The 17,945-nt window shown below is 36.0% G+C and overlaps 1 protein-coding gene across 1 annotated transcript in view; it reads right to left on the minus strand.

Annotated features, from left to right (window-relative positions):
• Positions 1-828: 828 nt before the first annotated feature.
• Positions 829-17,945, minus strand: part of LOC128644113 (amiloride-sensitive sodium channel subunit alpha-like) — a gene marked incomplete at its 5' end in the record, with an annotated part of 106,852 nt that continues 89,735 nt past the window's right edge. The window contains 3 exons of the mRNA XM_053696826.1: positions 829-1,149; positions 3,203-3,278; positions 11,509-11,567. Of these exons, the coding sequence (XP_053552801.1) occupies positions 829-1,149; positions 3,203-3,278; positions 11,509-11,567 (456 nt within the window). The remainder of the gene's footprint in view (positions 1,150-3,202; positions 3,279-11,508; positions 11,568-17,945) is intronic.

A 17,945-nucleotide genomic window follows, 5' to 3' on the forward strand; every position in this document is an offset into this window, starting at 1 on the left:
CTAAGTGTGTGTTTGTGTGTGTTTGTATTTGTATGTGTGCGTGTCTATATGTGTGCATACATGTCCGTGTGTAGGTATGTGTGTGCGCATGTGTCTATGTGTGTGTTTGTGAGTTTGAATCTGTGTGTGTGGGCATGTGTATGTGTGTACATGTGCATGTGTAGGAGTGTGTGCAAATGTGAGTAAACCTATATGTGTGACTCAGTACATGTGCGTGTGTAGGAGTGTACGCATGTTAGAATACCTGTATGTGTGTGCATATGTGTCTACATGAGTGTGTGTGCATATGTGTGTATGTGTGAGTACAAGCGCATATGTATGAGTGTGTGTGTGCATTTGTATATGTGTGAGTACATGTGCGTGTTTAGGAGTGTGCTCATATATGTCTGTGCGCATGTTACTATACCTGTATGTGTGTGCATATTTGTCTACATGTATGTGTGTGCATATGTGTGTATGTGTGAGTACAAGCGCGTGTGTGTGCATTTGTATATGTGTGTGTATGTGTGCGTACATGTGCGTGTGTAGGTGTGTGCATATGTGTGTATGTGTGAGTACAAGCGCGTGTGTGTGCATTTGTATATGTGTGTGTATGTGTGTGTACATGTGTGTGTGTAGGTGTGTGGATGTGTGAGTACAAGCGCGTGTGTGTGCATTTGTATATGTGTGTGTATGTGTGTGTACATGTGCGTGTGTAGGTGTGTGCATATTTGTATGTGTATGTTTGTGTGTTAATTGGCACATTGATATATCATGTGTATGCTAACCGTACAATCTCATGTCAGTTCTTTGAATTCACCAGAACACTTTCTATGGTAAGTAGGTGTACTATTGTCTATAATGTAATTCATATGGATTAATGACAGAATAAACACTTTCCTGCTCCTCAAAGCTGTTTCCAAGTAGACTAGATGAGTCATTAACAGTGTCCCAAGTCAGACAGTGACTATTGCGTAGAACTGGAGAGGTGATATCCGGGCCTGGAATTGTGTATGGGTTTGTCGGGTAGTCCTCTTTTGTGTTAAATATTTGATGAATAACAAAAGTCAGCAGATTTAATATCAACTCCAGGAATTCAGCCACTGTGCAGATAGATACTCCAATCCAGAGACCCACCAGGCCTCCAATACTAGAGAACAAGTCTACCAGCTGCAGCAGAGAACAAAGAAATATATATTATATTAATGACCTTACTTTTTATCCATAGAGCAGGCACAATGCAGGCAGCTAACCAACTAAGACATCATTGAGCTAAGCAGAAAATATGATCTGAATACATAGCTGTGTATGCCGCATACTGAACCTTTTTTGAATGATAAAATAACATAAGTTGCTTTGAAACCAATGAATGGTTAATAACACATATGGAGGCATTTTTCATTGTGAGTGTGGCGTGCACAGAGTTAGAAATGGCTAGGCTTGGCACACAACAATATATAATACACTCATTTGAGAACATCACACCTAACAATACTCAGTGTTACAGGCAGCCCTGCACCTGACACAACTTAAACATATACACATTTCGGAGCACACTTAAAGGGACGCTGAACCAATTTTTTTTCTTTCGTGATACAGATAGAGTATGCAATTTTAAGCATCTTTCTAATTTACTCCTATTATCAATTTTTCTTCCTTCTCTTGCTATCGCCTATCTTTATTTGAAAAAGAATGCATCTAAGCTTTTTTTTTTTGTTTAGTACTATGGACAGCACTTTTTTTATTGGTGGATGAACTTATCCACCAATCAGCAAGAACAACACAGGTTGTTCACCAAAAATGGGCCGGCATCTAAACTTATATTCTTGCATTTCAAATAAAGATAGCAAGAGAATGAAGAAAATTTGATAATAGGAGTAAATTAGAAAGTTGCTTAAAATGTCATGCTCTATCTAAATCACGAAAGAAAAAATTTGGGTTCAGTGTCCCTTTAAAGGAACACAAGTTAAAAATAAACTTTCATGGTTCAGAAAGAGCATGACATTTTTCAGTTTATTTTACTATTATCAAATGTGCTTTGTTCTCTTTGTATCTAATTCCCTACTGGGAGCTAGCTGTTGATTGATGGCTACATATATATGCCTCTTGTAACTGGCTCTTTACTAAGCCTGATGAAACAGTCACTGGTTGGCTGAGAATCGCGTTGCTATTGATTTTACTTTTTAATAAAGTAAGTTTTTTAACTTACCACTTGCTGCCAGTTCTATTTTTTATACATCATTTTATTTTTTACCTTACCATCCTCACTTTACACCACCATTGTGAGACTGGACCACTGAGAGTTCCTGATTGCCAGAGACCTAGTCTACTGGGTGACTATATTGATCCCAGCTTGCTTCTATTGCACCAAGGGAGGTGCTCTTCTAAATGTGAGTGAAAATCTTTTACTCTATTTGTTATCATTTGTACCAGCAATACTAGGCCATATAGGCACCCCTCTGTGCTTTATACTCCACAGATCTCAACACATCCACCGGTCAATCTTCTGGGTGACTGCTATTGATCCCAGATTGCTCCTTCTACACCACTAGGGGTGTTATATTACATGTGAGTTCAATTATCACACTTACCATTCCAATTACACCCTACAATATTAGGTCATGTGGCGCTTCTCTCTTCAATTCATTGCAGATTACTGACCTTGGATCGTGGCCTTGATCCTCTACAGATAGCTGCCTCGATTGTATCTACTGATCTACCTATAGTGATATCATACACAAGCCACTCAAGGACTTTTTATTATTATTTTTATTTATTTCTTATTGCTCTGATTTACAAACGTATGCCGCTGGCACATCTCAAATCTTGTGCTTCACTGTTAAATCTTGTGTTCACTGTTATATCATTGATATAGTACTACCATATGCTTTGAGTCTTTTTTGATCCTTTATATATTATATGTTAGATGTTATGTGTTATACTTACTGTTATATCCACTGTTGAACCCATTGTGATAATATCTTCACTTTTTTACTGATAGTGTCACTAGTCACTAGTCACTGGATCACTCACTAAGGGCGCTAGGTGCTAATAGTGTATTGCTGCTCTGGAGCTCACTTTAAGTATGTGTTTAAACCCATTTGCAGGGGTTAAACACAAATAGCACAGTAAGAAAATGTGCTAACTCTTTAGAACACATTTGTTTTGCACATTTATGTCCCTTTACAGATGATTTTTAGAGTACTAACTAACAGAGACTCACCTGCAATGAGGGGACCTCTTCTATCAGTTCATAGTTGAGTTGTTGATAATAAACCACAATTTTTACGAGGTTATCTCTAAAAGAAGGAAAATTAAATTGAGATTAAGGGGTATATTTATTATAGTGCGGACGGACATGATATAGGTGTCAATCAACCCGATAATATCAAGATTTTATTTAAAGTGCATATGAATTTATCTAACATTTTCCAAATCCATTGGGTCATGAAACACCCTCTATAACTTGACTGGGAACAATTCAACCCCACTATTTCAATGAAGTTGTAACTAAAATTTGGACACTTTGACAAAACAGATTTGATCTAAACTGAGTGAACAAACTGTACTCTAGGAAATTAACTTTGATATTTTCATGCATGAATCAAGTAATTTATGAAAGTTAAACATGATACACTTAGAGCACACTTTCTGTGTGATTAGGATATGTTTTTACGCAAACACTTAACAAGTAAAAATTATTATGACACTTGGCTGAAAAATAAACATATTAAAACACAATTTATACTCTGCAAACTTGAGTGAACAGCAAATTTGTTCAATAAACCACTGATATATGTTAAAATATGATATTTTAAGCAAATTAAACCATGTTTTTAAGAAATTATTTAACATTTAAGTACTGAATGTATGGTTCTATTAAACAGATGTCAACAATCTCATACTTGGAACAATATAAAACACAACAGTTATATATATAGAAAATATGGCAATCCTAAAATGGATCATGCTATGTATTCTGTAATGTTCATGTAGAATAGGCAGGCATATTAGAGGGGCAAGGATGAAGTTAATGAAAGGAGTAGGAGGGGCATGCATTTTGCAGGTAAAGCGGTAGAGAGAGTTTGCCCATTTATGACTCTTAATGAAGACATGGCTCATACACACACTTTTACATCGCTCTCTCATTACATAACCACAGCTTTCTCTGCATGTGTAAAATGCTGTAAACTAACCGTACCCTTGACAGTTCATTGGTGCAGCAGGTGTAGTGGCACCAGGGCCAAAGTGCTAGGGGGGATAGCAACCAATATATAATAAATAGTTGTGTGCAGAATATGTCCAATACTAATGCAGGTGAGCCTTTTATTAGTGCAGGTTGCCAGTCTATCTATCTCTCTATCTCTCTCTTTCTCTATCTATCTATCTATCTATCTATCTATCTATCTATCTATCTATCTATCTCTATCTCTCTCTATCTATCTATCTATCTATCTATCTATATCTATCTATCTATCTATCTATCTATCTATCTATCTATATCTGTCTATCTATCTCTCTCTCTCTATCTATCTATCTATCTATCTATCATCTATATATGTATCTATCACATGTCTACCTATCTATCTATTATCAATCTGTCTATCTATCATATATCTATCTATCTATCTATCTATCTATCTATCTATCTATCTATCTATCTATCTATCTATTATCTATCTATTTATCTATCTATCTATCTAATCTATCTATAATCTATAATCTATCTATCATCTATAATCTATCTATCTATCTATCTATCTATCTATCTATTATCTATCTATCATCTATCTATTATCTATCTATCATCTATCTATTATCTATCTATCTATCTATTTATCTATCTATCATATATCTATTATCTATTATCTATCTATCATCTTTCTATCTATCTGTACTCTAAATCATTAAACAGAGCAGCATGTATATTATTACTATTGCTTACTACTAAGTTACCTTTTTTGGCCAAACAAGAATTTTACTTGATGTTTTTGAATGCATTAATGTTGTGCCCTTTCTTATCGTCTGGTGAAATGGGTCATGGGTACAGAACTTGATCAAGGTATAGTACACCTTTGAGGTATTTAAAATTACATGAAACCCCAAAAAATGATTTCATGAGTCAGATACAGCATACAATGTTAAAAAACTTTCCAAATCCCTTCTATTATCTAATTTGCTTCTTTCTCTTGGTATCTTTTGTTCAAAAGGATACCTAGGTAGGCTTAGGAGCTGGAAGCAAGCTGCTGATTGATGGCTACACTTATATGCCCCTTGTCATTGGTTTACTAATGTGTTCAGCTAGTTCCCAGTAGTACATTGCTGCACCTTCAATAAAACCAAGAGAATGAAATAAAATTGATAATAGAAGTAAATAGTAAATTGAAAAGCTGTGTAAAATGACATACTCTGGGGCCGATTTATCATGCCCCGTACGGTCCAATACCTCTGTTTCTGAACAAGCCTTCAGGCTCACCAGAAACAGGAGTTAAGAAGCAGCGGTCTTAAGACTGCTGCTCCTTAACTCGAACGCCTCCTCTGAGGGTTGATTAAAAACTGCCACGACCGGCGTGGAGTACTAGGCAGCATGTGAATAGCAATTGACGTCACTTGCTATTCACACGCTGCCTAGTAATTCACGCCGGTCGTGGCTGTTTTCAGCGTTCTTTCAACATCACATTTTTGTCATTTGAGCCTTTGGTTCGGCTACAGTTAATACCTCCGGTCTTCAATACATAACTTGGTCGTTTATGATTCAAAGGAAGGAACTTTTCTTACATCAAGACGCTATTCTGTGAACACAGTGGGTACACTTCTATATCTGCTCATCCTTCCTTACCTCATATGATTGAGGTCTCATATTGTGAGTAGGGATTACCCTAGAGGAAGGTATATTTTATATGTTTATAATATAATATTTTATTAAAATTGATCTGAACTATGAGAGGTGTTTTTGTGCGCTTATCTTTTTAGATTTCTTCAGTTGTACCTTCCCACTCAACTTGAATCTTGAGTTTATTTTGGATGAGCAGCACTCAACACCTCAACCAGCAACAATACCTGGGATTTTTTTATCTACTATAGGATTTTTTTATCTACTAAAGGATAAGACTTTGGTACTTTTCACTTATTATATTTTTGCATTATCAATATATGTCTTACAATATTTAATGCATTTAATTGTATTGTATATTATTTTATTATTATTATCATCAGACCGCATCTCACTGGCTAATAATTCACCAGATTGCATTTATTAGATTGCAGCTAACTAGATGGCAGTGTACTAGATTGCAGTTTATATTGGTTGAATTGATTTTTCAAGCCCCTTATAAAAATAAGAATATTATTAAATATTATTAAATTAAAGTTATAAGAATATTTATTAGTATAAAATTGGGAGTGTGCGCAGCTTTTTTCTGTATTAGTGGATACATCTGTGGTGTACCTATTTATACAGTTGTGTGTATATATATATATATATATATATATATACTGTAATAAAGTCATAAAGACACATTATTTCTCTGCAACACTTCAATGTAACACAAAGATTGCAGAGAAAAGCTGTGTCCTTATGACTTTATTTTATGTTGTTGGAAAGACAGTGGCTATCAAGTTGAAAAGAAGTGTGCTTATCCAATATACATATATGTTATAAATTGTCCCTTCAGAAATCATTAAAAGAAATCCATGCCAAAAAAAAAGACAACATCCTAAATTGATTCAGATAGAGCATGAAATGTTAAGCAACTTTCTAATTTACTCCAATTATCAAATTTTCTTCATTTTCTTGGTATCTCTATTTGAAATGCAAGAATATAAGTTTAGATGCCGGCCCATTTTGGAGAACAACCTGGAATGTTCTTGCTAATTGGTGGATAAATTCATCCACCAATAAAAAAAGTGCTGTCCAGATCTGAACCAAAAAAAAAAAAAGCTTAGCTGCCTTCTTTTTCAAATAAAGATAGCAAGAGAACAAAGAAAAATTGATAATAGGAGTAAATTAGAAAGTTGCTTAAAATTGCATGCTCTATCTGAATCACGAAAGAATAAATTTGGGTTCAGTGTCCCTTTAACCCCTAACCCTAAACCTAACCCTAACATAATTAAAATAGATCTAAATTAAATTTACAATTATTAACTAAATAATACCTATTTAAAACTAAATACATACTTACCTGTGAAATAAAACCTAACCTGCCTTACACTAAAACCTACCATAACAAAAAATAACCTAACTAATAGTTATATTGTAGCTAGCTTAGGTTTTATTTTTATTTCACAGGTAAGTTTGTATTTATTTTAACTAGGTAAACTAGTTAGTAAATAGTTATTAACTACCTAGTTAAAATAAATACAAACTTACCTGTGAAATAAAACCTAACCTGCCTTACACTAAAACCTACCATAACAAAAAATAAAAAAAACTACCATTTCAAAAAATAAAAAAGACTACCATTTTTTATCCAGAAAATAAATAAAAATTATTCCTATTCTAATACCCTTTAAAAAAAAAAAAACACCCCAAAATAAAAAGCCTGATCTAAAATAAACTTCCAAGGGCCCTTAATAGGGCCTTTTGGGGGCCCTTAAAAGGGTCTTTTGTAGGGCAATTCCCTAAGGTAAACAGATCTTTTGCTACAAAAAAAAAAAAAACACCCCTAACAGTATACAAACCCCCACCCCCCAAACTACAAAGGGCCCTTTAAAGGGCCTTTTTGGGGAACCTTAAAAGGGCCTTTTCTAGGGCTTTGCCCTAAGTTAAACAGCTCTTTTGCTACAAAAAACACCTCCTAACAGTATACAAACCCCCACCCCACCCAAACTACCAAGGGCCCTTAAAAGGGCATTGCCCTATAGATAATAGCTATTTTCCTACAAAAGAAAAACAAACACCCCCTAAATACATTACACAAAATAACAAACAAATTATCAAAAATAATAAAAATGAATCCTATTCTAATTCCCATAAAAAAAAAAAACACCACAAAATAAAAAACCTAATCTAGAATAAACTACCAATGGCTTTTAAAAGGGCCTTTTGTAGGGCATTGCCCTAAAGATAATAGCTCTTTTGTGACAAAAAAATATAAATACCCACTAACATTGCAAATCCCTACCCCCCAAACACTTAAAATAAAAAAACTATCTAAAAAACCTAAGCTACCCATGGCCCTGAAAAGGGCATTTGGATGGGCATTGCCTTTAAAAGGGCATTTAGCTCTTTTACTGCCCAAACCCTAATCTAAAAATAAAACCCACCCAAAAAACAAAACAAAAAAAAAACCTAACACTAACCCCCGACGATCAACTTACTGTTTTTGAAGTCCAGCTTGAACGATCTTCATCCCGGTGGAGAAGTCCTCATCCAGGTGGTGAGCAGTCTTCATCCAGGCGGCCTGATTCGAATCAACCAATAGAATGAGAGCTGCTTAAATCCCATTTGGTAATTTGAACAGCCAATAGGATTTTAGCAGTTCTAATTCCTATTGGATGATTAAAAAATTTCAGCCATTAGGAATGCAAGGGATGCCATCTTGAATTGCGTATCTTACATTGAAGATTCAGTGTACGGCGGCGACCGTATGAAGAGGATGTCTTCAGGATGGATCTGCTCCGCGCTGCAAGGATCAAGATAGAAGATGTCGCCTGGATGAAGATTGAAGAGGCTGCCTGGATAAAGACTTCTCGCCGCTTGGATGAGGACTTCGCCGCCGGAATGAAGATCGTTCAAGCGGGACTTCAAAAACTGTAAGTGGATCTTTGGGGGTTAGTTTTAAGTTTAGGGGTTTTTTTAAGTTTAGGGTTTGGGCAATGTAAAAGAGCTAAAAGCCCTTTTAAGGGCAATGCCCATCAAAATGCCCTTTTCAGGGCAATGGGTAGCTTAGGTTTTTTTTAGAGTTAGTTTTTTTTTATTTTGGGGGGTTGGTTGGGTGGTGGGTTTTACTGTTGGGGGGTCTTTATATTTTTTTTACAGGTAAAAGAGCTGATATCTTTGGGGCAACTTAACTTACTGACAGAGTGTCCTGCATTTAAAAAATGGGATGATACAGGGAGTGTCATATCCTTACATCTGATGGAAGATTTATGGGCACTAATCCTGTCTTTGATGGGGTTAATGGTCTCACCCACATAGCCCCGCCCACATGGACACTTAAGGATGTATACCACATAATCTATGTTACATGTATAGAGACCTTTAATTTCACGTTTTTTATTATTGTTTATCTGTGCTATGTATTTCCCTCTAATCATAGAGTTACACTGCGCACAGTTAAGGCAGGGGTATGATCCTCTATTGGCTGTAGTGAGATAATTTATGGTTTCTTTTTTATTTGTCCCCACATCTGATTTCACCACTAGGTCTCTAATATTTTTGACCCTTTTATAGGAGTTAATGGGTGGCTTACAAAATTCCTCAATCTGTGGGTTAGTTTTACTCAGTATATACCAATGTTTTTTGATAATTTTTGAAATTTCATTGCTAAATTGGTTATATACTGAGGAAAAGATGAGTTGTTTTTTGTCGCTCTGATTTTTGTTGGAATGTGTAGTATCTATTAAATCTTGTTGGATACTCTGTGTCTCACTAATTTTAGATTTAACTATTTGTTCACTAGTAGTTATGATAGTCTGTGAGTAGCCTCTATCTATGATTTTTTTACCCATTTGCTTTAATCTTACTTCCTGTAGATCCTTCTCCTTTACATTACGCATAGTTCTGAAAAACTGGCTCTTACGAATAGCATTAAACACCCTATCTGGGTGATAGCTCTCAAAATGAAGTAGTGTATTACGGTCTGTTGGTTTACAATATAAATCTGTTACTAGAAGTCCATCTTTTTTATATACTAGAGTGTCAAGGTAACTCTCTTTTACCTGTGAGTGACTAACCGTAAACTGTCAGCTACCAATGCTGTTGTTGAGCTCATTTACAAAATTTTCTAAGGTCTCCAAGTAGCCATACTTTACAATTTCCTTGATAGTTGCTATTTGAATAAACATATCTGTTTTCAAATTGGCTTACGAATATATTGACGTATGAGGGGGCATAGTAGAGGAGTGGTCAGGATTTTCACCTACAGTCCCCAGCATTTTATATATATATATATATTGCATGATTAAGGACCATGTAGGTCCGAAACGTCGCTTTTTAATGGTTGCTATACCTCGAATAAAGATTTATTTTTTTTTTGTACTGTGGTGCTGTTACCTTGTTTCTTACATGGACTATATATATATATATATATATATATATATATATATATATATATATATATATATATATATATATATATATATATATATATATATATATACTGTATATACAGTATCCCACAAAAGTATAATATTTTATTATATTGTTTCATGTGACAACACTGAAGAAATGATACTTTGCTATAATGTAAAGTAGGGACTCGGAGTGTACAGCCTGTATAACAGTGTAAATTCTCTGTCCCCTCAAAATAACTCAACACACAGCCATTAATGTCTAAACTGTTGGCAACAAAAGTGAGATATATAGGTATAGATATATATCTTACAAAAAAATAATCAAAAAACCATATCAATGGGTTGTAAGTAGTTGTGCTGCATTCTACTGTTAATGGAAAGTCTAAAAGGGATTATTATACTACAATAACCTGCCAATATGCTAGAGCAAACACCAGTTTTTTTTATACCTCCCTTGATCTGGTATACATGAATAATACCAGGATAAACTATATGTGGGGGGATCTCAAATCGTCCTGCCTCATTTGGGCCGATTTATGAAAGTGCGAGCGGACATGATATCATGTCCGCCGCACATCGATTAATGCCGACAGCATACGCTGTCGGTATCTATCATTGCACAAGCAGTTTGCTGCCAATCGGCTGCTAGCTGGGGGTGTCAATCAGCACGATCGTATAGAATCGAGCGGATTAATGTCTGCAGCCTCTTTAGACTGCTGCTTCATAACTGCTATTTCCGGCAAGCCTGAAGGCTCGCGTGGAAACAGGGGCATCAAGCTCCATTCGGAGCTTGATAATTCGGCCCCATTGTGTCATCATTAGCACCTTGTGTAATCTGGGCCTTAGATAAATAGACATATATATAGAGGTTATTATAAGAAAGATAGATAGATAGATAGATAGATAGATAGATAGATAGATAGATAGATAGATAGATGGATAGGTGGATACATAGATAGATATAAATAGATAGATAGATGATAGATGGATAGGTGTATAGATAGATAGATAGATAGATAGATAGATAGATAGATAGATAGATGATAGATTACATATAGATAGATAGATAGATAATACTCAAATCAAAACAAATGGCTTTAACATAATGCTTATATTAAAAAAATACAATCTACAATTTTTAATGCAACTCCAATTACTTTGGTTGAAAAATGTATGACAAATTAATGTATCTTGCTAAAAACACTTAAACAATTCATACACCAACAATAAATATTTAAGCGGCATCAAATCTTTCACATTCCTGCTTGTATATCACCAATACTCCTGATTTACCTGATACTTTGTAGATCCTGAAATCCTTTTCTTCTGCTAAGGTGCTTTGAGAAAGAGTCCTAATGGAAAAAGAGAGGGATTGTTGAGAAGCATTTTCTTGCACCTTCTTGAAGTATGCAGCTTTAAAACAACGTTAATGGGAAAACGACATTTCAGTCATGGAAAATGAACACAGATGTGAGTAATATATTTATATGTGGCATTTAACACATCATTGTATTTAAAGAATGACTTGGAACTATGGCCCTGATTGTTCTAAAAATCTCACAAGGGAGAGTGAATTTTACTGGCACCTAGCACTGATTTAATTTTTTAAACAAATGCAAATCAAATTGTGGTGTTTTCATTGCACCATAACTTTCATTCATATCTATTTTTCTCTTAGTCTAATACATACAATAAATAATATGTTTAGAGAAGCACACCAGCATACATTTGATAAGGTAAAACAGCAAGACCTGCAGAGGTAAAATTCTTAGGGCTAGATTTAGAGTGACGCGCTAACAGTTGCACACAAGAGACAAGGGGTTTATCTCAGCTCTTTGCACACGTCAGAAGTAGCATGTGTATTACAAGACGGAAGTAAGACGTGTTCGCTTGAGCGCAATTGAATTTATCGCATGTCTGGTTATCGCAAACTTGGAGCTCTGGTTAACTGTTATGCTCGACTAAAAAGTTGCAAAAAACACATCAAAAGTAAATTAACAAGTACAGTTACACTCATAAAAACTGTCAAATAAAAATTAAAACTGTCTAATAAAAATTATTCAAAAAACATATTACATTAAAAAGTTATAAGGGCTCAAAGATATGAGGTCTCAGGTGTTCCCACTTTTCAAGATCCATTGAAGCATATGGAAGAATGCATCAATTGCGTGGTTGCGATATTCAAGTTTTGCTTTTTTTGCGCTTTGGGTTAGCGATCATGCAAAAACTTTTTACGCGTGCTACCTGTCGTAAACAAAAAGCTTACTTTTAGGAAATTTAACGCGCATGCCGGACTGATAAATAGTGCTCCACTCGTAATTTAGCCCTTAGAGTATACAATGAGATGTTTGATAAAATTTCATACATGACCAATAAATGCCATAATCAAACCGCTCGCCATGGAAGCAAGGCTTACATTCATTATTTTGAAATTACATTCTATATTACTTAAGATTTTTTTCTGTGTACGTTAAAAAAAAAATCCTCCATAATTTAAATTTTAATTTTGCTGTGTACTTTTTAATGCATATTATCAATATGAATTCGACTGCATATTATAAACATTTTTTTAATGCGGATTATCTATACTCTTTTTAATGCCTACTTTATTTGTTATCTTTACTTTATACTTTAAATATGATATATTTTATATGTATTTTCATACACATATAGAAATGTAGACAATGCCTCTTAATAGCATACACAGCTATCAAGGTAAAGTTTACCTTTCCAAAATCCAATGAACAATCTTGTAGTAGTGGTGGATTTTTTTATAAGATAGATTTTCTGAGGAAATTTTTAGAGATTGGGCCCTTAGTCATTCCAGAATGCCCTTCTAGATAATTATCATGGAAATGTTAAAGAATATCCACACAAAGAACAGATTATACATAAAATTAATTGTTGTAGTGATGCACAACATTTCACTGGGTAGACTTTATCTGGAGGTTTCAATTGAAATTGAGTAGCAAGTACTTATTTTCACTAACTTATTATCACTTATTTTCTTCAAAAGTTAATGCTGTTAACGACTAGGAGAATACAATATGTAGTTAATGGCTAGTAAGAAGCTATTTGCAGGTAATCACAACACAGTAGAGAACTGAGTCTCGCACTGCCAATAGGGGGCAGGGCCGCCATCAGGGGGTGACAGGGGTGACTCCTGTCAGGGGCCCAATGAGCCAGGGGGGCCCCATGAGGCAAGAACTAAAAAAAATAATAATTTTGGCAGCCACCAGTGGGTACTATAGCAGAGTGCTAATTGAGCAAGGGAAATGTTATTACAAGGAGTAAAGTATTAGCATTTGAGAGGATTTCTTAGTGTGCACTAAACCACTATGTTCAGTGTGAGACAGACTTGGCACTTTGTACAGTGTGTGCCTGAGTCAGACGGCAGATCACTTTCATTTGAAGAGGACGTAGGACTTACTTAGCAAATGTTTTTTATTTCTTTGTGCAATTTTGGATTGTAACTTCAGTATGGTAGTAGTTGTATGGTGGGGCTAGGGGTCCATAAAAACACATTTTTTTAGCAGCAGTGTATTTATGATTATTTGCAATGCTGTAGAAATTCTATATTTAAAACCATGCAGAAATGTTTCCTCCTCAATACACAAATGGTAGATGCCCTTTTGGCAGATATGCATTTTATATATATATATATATATATATATATATATATATATATATATATATATATATTACATTCCAGTTTACTGCCCCTTTATGCAAGGACTTTCCAGATGCAAGGAGGCATTTTAGCTAAGATTTTTACATCTGCATAAATTTTATACTCTCAGACTAAGGCCTAGATTTAGAGTTCGGCGGTAAAAGGGCTGTTAACGCTCCGCGGGCTTTTTTCTGGCCGCACCATAAATTTAACTCTGGTATCGAGAGTTAAAACAAATGCTGCGTTAGGCTCCAAAAAAGGAGCGTAGAGCATTTTTACCGCAAAAGCAACTCTCGATACCAGAGTTGCTTACGGACGCGGCCGGCCTCAAAAACGTGCTCGTGCACGATTCTCCCATAGGAAACAATGGGGCTGTTTGAGCTGAAAAAAAACCTAACACCTGCAAAAAAGCAGCGTTCAGCTCCTAACGCAGCCCCATTGATTCCTATGGGGAAACACTTCCTACGTCTGCACCTAACACCCTAACATGTACCCCGAGTCTAAACACCCCTAACCTTACACTTATTAACCCCTAATCTTCCGCCCCCGCTATCGCTGACCCCTGCATTACACTTTTAACCCCTAATCTGCCGCTCCGTAAACCGCCGCCACCTACGTTATCCCTATGTACCCCTAATCTGCTGCCCTAACATCGCCGACCCCTATGTTATATTTATTAACCCCTAATCTGCCCCCCACAACGTCGCCGACACCTACCTACACTTATTAACCCCTAATCTGCCGAGCGGACCTGAGCGCTACTATAATAAATGTATTAACCCCTAATCCGCCTCACTAACCCTATCATAAATAGTATTAACCCCTAATCTGCCCTCCCTAACATCGCCGACACCTACCTTCAATTATTAACCCCTAATCTGCCGACCGGAGCTCACCGCTATTCTAATAAATGTATTAACCCCTAAAGCTAAGTCTAACCCTAACACTAACACCCCCCTAACTTAAATATAATTTTTATCTAACGAAATAAATTAACTCTTATTAAATAAATGATTCCTATTTAAAGCTAAATACTTACCTGTAAAATAAATCCTAATATAGCTACAATATAAATTATAATTATATTATAGCTATTTTAGGATTAATATTTATTTTACAGGCAACTTTGTAATTATTTTAACCAGGTACAATAGCTATTAAATAGTTAAGAACTATTTAATAGTTACCTAGTTAAAATAATTACAAATTTACCTGTAAAATAAATCCTAACCTAAGATATAATTAAACCTAACACTACCCTATCAATAAAATAATTAAATCAAGTTCAATCCGATTGGCCGATCCAATCAGCCAATCAGATTGAGCTCGCATTCTATTGGCTGATCGGAACAGCCAATAGAATGCGAGCTCAATCTGATTGGCTGATTGGATCGGCCAATCGGATTGAACTATATTCTGATTGGCTGATTCCATCAGCCAATCAGAAAATTCCTACCTTAATTCCGATTGGCTGATAGAATCCTATCAGCCAATCGGAATTCGAGGGACGCCATCTTGGATGACGTCCCTTAAAGGAACCGTCATTCGTCGGGAGACATCGGAAGAAGAGGATGGATCCGCGTCGCCTGCTTCAAGATGGACCCGCTCCGCACCGGATGGAAGAAGATCGAAGATGCCGCTTGGAGAAGATGTTTGCCGGTCCGGATGTCCTCTTCTTGCCGGATAGGAGGAAGACTTTGGAGCACCGGATTATGGATCGCCAACCCCCGCTTGGGTTGGATGAAGATCTTGGAGCCAGGACGGATCGGTGATACCTGGATGGTGAAGACAAGGTAGGAAGATCTTCAGGGGATTAGTGTTAGGTTTATTTAAGGGGGGTTTGGGTTAGATTAGGGGTATGTGGGTGGTGGGTTGTAATGTTGGGGGGGGGGTATTGTATGTTTTTTTTTACAGGCAAAAGAGCTGAACTTCTTGGGGCATGCCCCGCAAAGGGCCCTGTTCAGGGCTGGTAAGGTAAAAGAGCTTGTAATTTTTGTATTTTAGAATAGGGTAGGGAATTTTTTATTTTGGGGGGCTTTGTTATTTTATTAGGGGGCTTAGAGTAGGTGTAATTAGTTTAAAATTGTTGTAATATTTTTCTTATGTTTGTAAATATTTTTTTATTTTCTGTAACTTAGTTCTTTTTTATTTTTTGTACTTTAGATAGTTTATTTAATTGTATTTATTTGTAGCAATTGTGTTTAATTAATTTATTGATAGTGTAGTGTTAGGTTAATTGTAGGTAGTTTATTTAATTATTTTATTGATAGGGTAGTGTTAGGTTTAATTATATCTTAGGTTAGGATTTATTTTACAGGTAAATTTGTAATTATTTTAACTAGGTAACTATTAAATAGTTCTTAACTATTTAATAGCTATTGTACCTGGTTAAAATAATTACAAAGTTGCCTGTAAAATAAATATTAATCCTAAAATAGCTATAATATAATTATAATTTATATTGTAGCTATATTAGGATTTATTTTACAGGTAAGTATTTAGCTTTAAATAGGAATCATTTATTTAATAAGAGTTAATTTATTTCGTTAGATAAAAATTATATTTAAGTTAGGGGGGTGTTAGTGTTAGGGTTAGACTTAGCTTTAGGGGTTAATACATTTATTAGAATAGCGGTGAGCTCCGGTCGGCAGATTAGGGGTTAATAATTGAAGGTAGGTGTCGGCGATGTTAGGGAGGGCAGATTAGGGGTTAATACTATTTATGATAGGGTTAGTGAGGCGGATTAGGGGTTAATAACTTTATTATAGTAGCGCTCAGGTCCGCTCGGCAGATTAGGGGTTAATAAGTGTAGGCAGGTGTCGGCGACGTTGTGGGGGGCAGATTAGGGGTTAATAAATATAACATAGGGGTCGGCGATGTTAGGGGCAGCAGATTAGGGGTACATAGGGATAACGTAGGTGGCGGCGATTTGCGGTCGGAAGATTAGGGGTTAATTATTTTAAGTAGCTTGCGCCGACGTTGTGGGGGGCAAGTTAGGGGTTAAGAAATATAATACAGGGGTCGGCGGGGTTAGGGGCAGCAGATTAGGGGTACATAAGTATAACGTAGGTGGCGGTCGGCAGATTAGGGGTTAAAAATTTTAATCGAGTGGCGGCGATGTGGGGGGACCTCGGTTTAGGGGTACATAGGTAGTTTATGGGTGTTAGTGTACTTTAGGGTACAGTAGTTAAGAGCTTTAGAAACCGGCGTTAGCCAGAAAGCTCTTAACTCCTGCTATTTTCAGGCGGCTGGAATCTTGTCGTTAGAGCTCTAACGCTCACTGCAGAAACGACTCTAAATACCAGCGTTAGAAAGATCCCATTGAAAAGATAGGCTACGCAAATGGCGTAGGGGGATCTGCGGTATGGAAAAGTCGCGGCTGAAAAGTGAGCGTTAGACCCTTTAATCACTGACTCCAAATACCAGCGGGCGCCCAAAACCAGCGTTAGGAGCCTCTAACGCTGGTTTTGACGGCTACCGCCGAACTCTAAATCTAGGCCTAAGATTGCTCAGTGTTTGAAATGAGACAGGTTAACTTAAAACTGTTCAGTTTACACTACAGCTGACTTAGTTTTGAAATACATACCAACAAGCCTAAATCCTGCATTTAACCAGATCTAATGGTATGAGTACCACAGCTTATGGTCCCACCAAGACCATATAGAGTACAGCATTTTCAAAATCCATAAGTACAGCTGACAGATGGGAACATTTGTACACTATATTTGAAGTGGTGCTCTTGGTTGGGGAAAATGGGAAAAACAAAAACAAACATATGTCAACCTTTTAAAGGTACTTTTCTTCATCTAGCCATCTACCCAGCTCATTAATGTACAATTTTGAATTCACAGAATTATTTTTGTTTGCACATTTACAAATATGATTCTTTAAAAAGTGATCTTTTAATTTCTGCACTTTTTTTATCATGCATGTCACACACTGTTGATTTAGGGGATGCAAGGTGCATAAATGTTTCCTCCTGTGAGTTTTTCTGTGGGTGTATGTGTTTATGTCTTTGTGCTTTGGTTTGTGTCTCTATGTGTATGTATTTTTTATCTGT

This window comes from Bombina bombina, unplaced genomic scaffold (assembly GCF_027579735.1).
Source record: "Bombina bombina isolate aBomBom1 unplaced genomic scaffold, aBomBom1.pri scaffold_542, whole genome shotgun sequence".
NCBI classification, from domain to species: domain Eukaryota; kingdom Metazoa; phylum Chordata; class Amphibia; order Anura; family Bombinatoridae; genus Bombina; species Bombina bombina.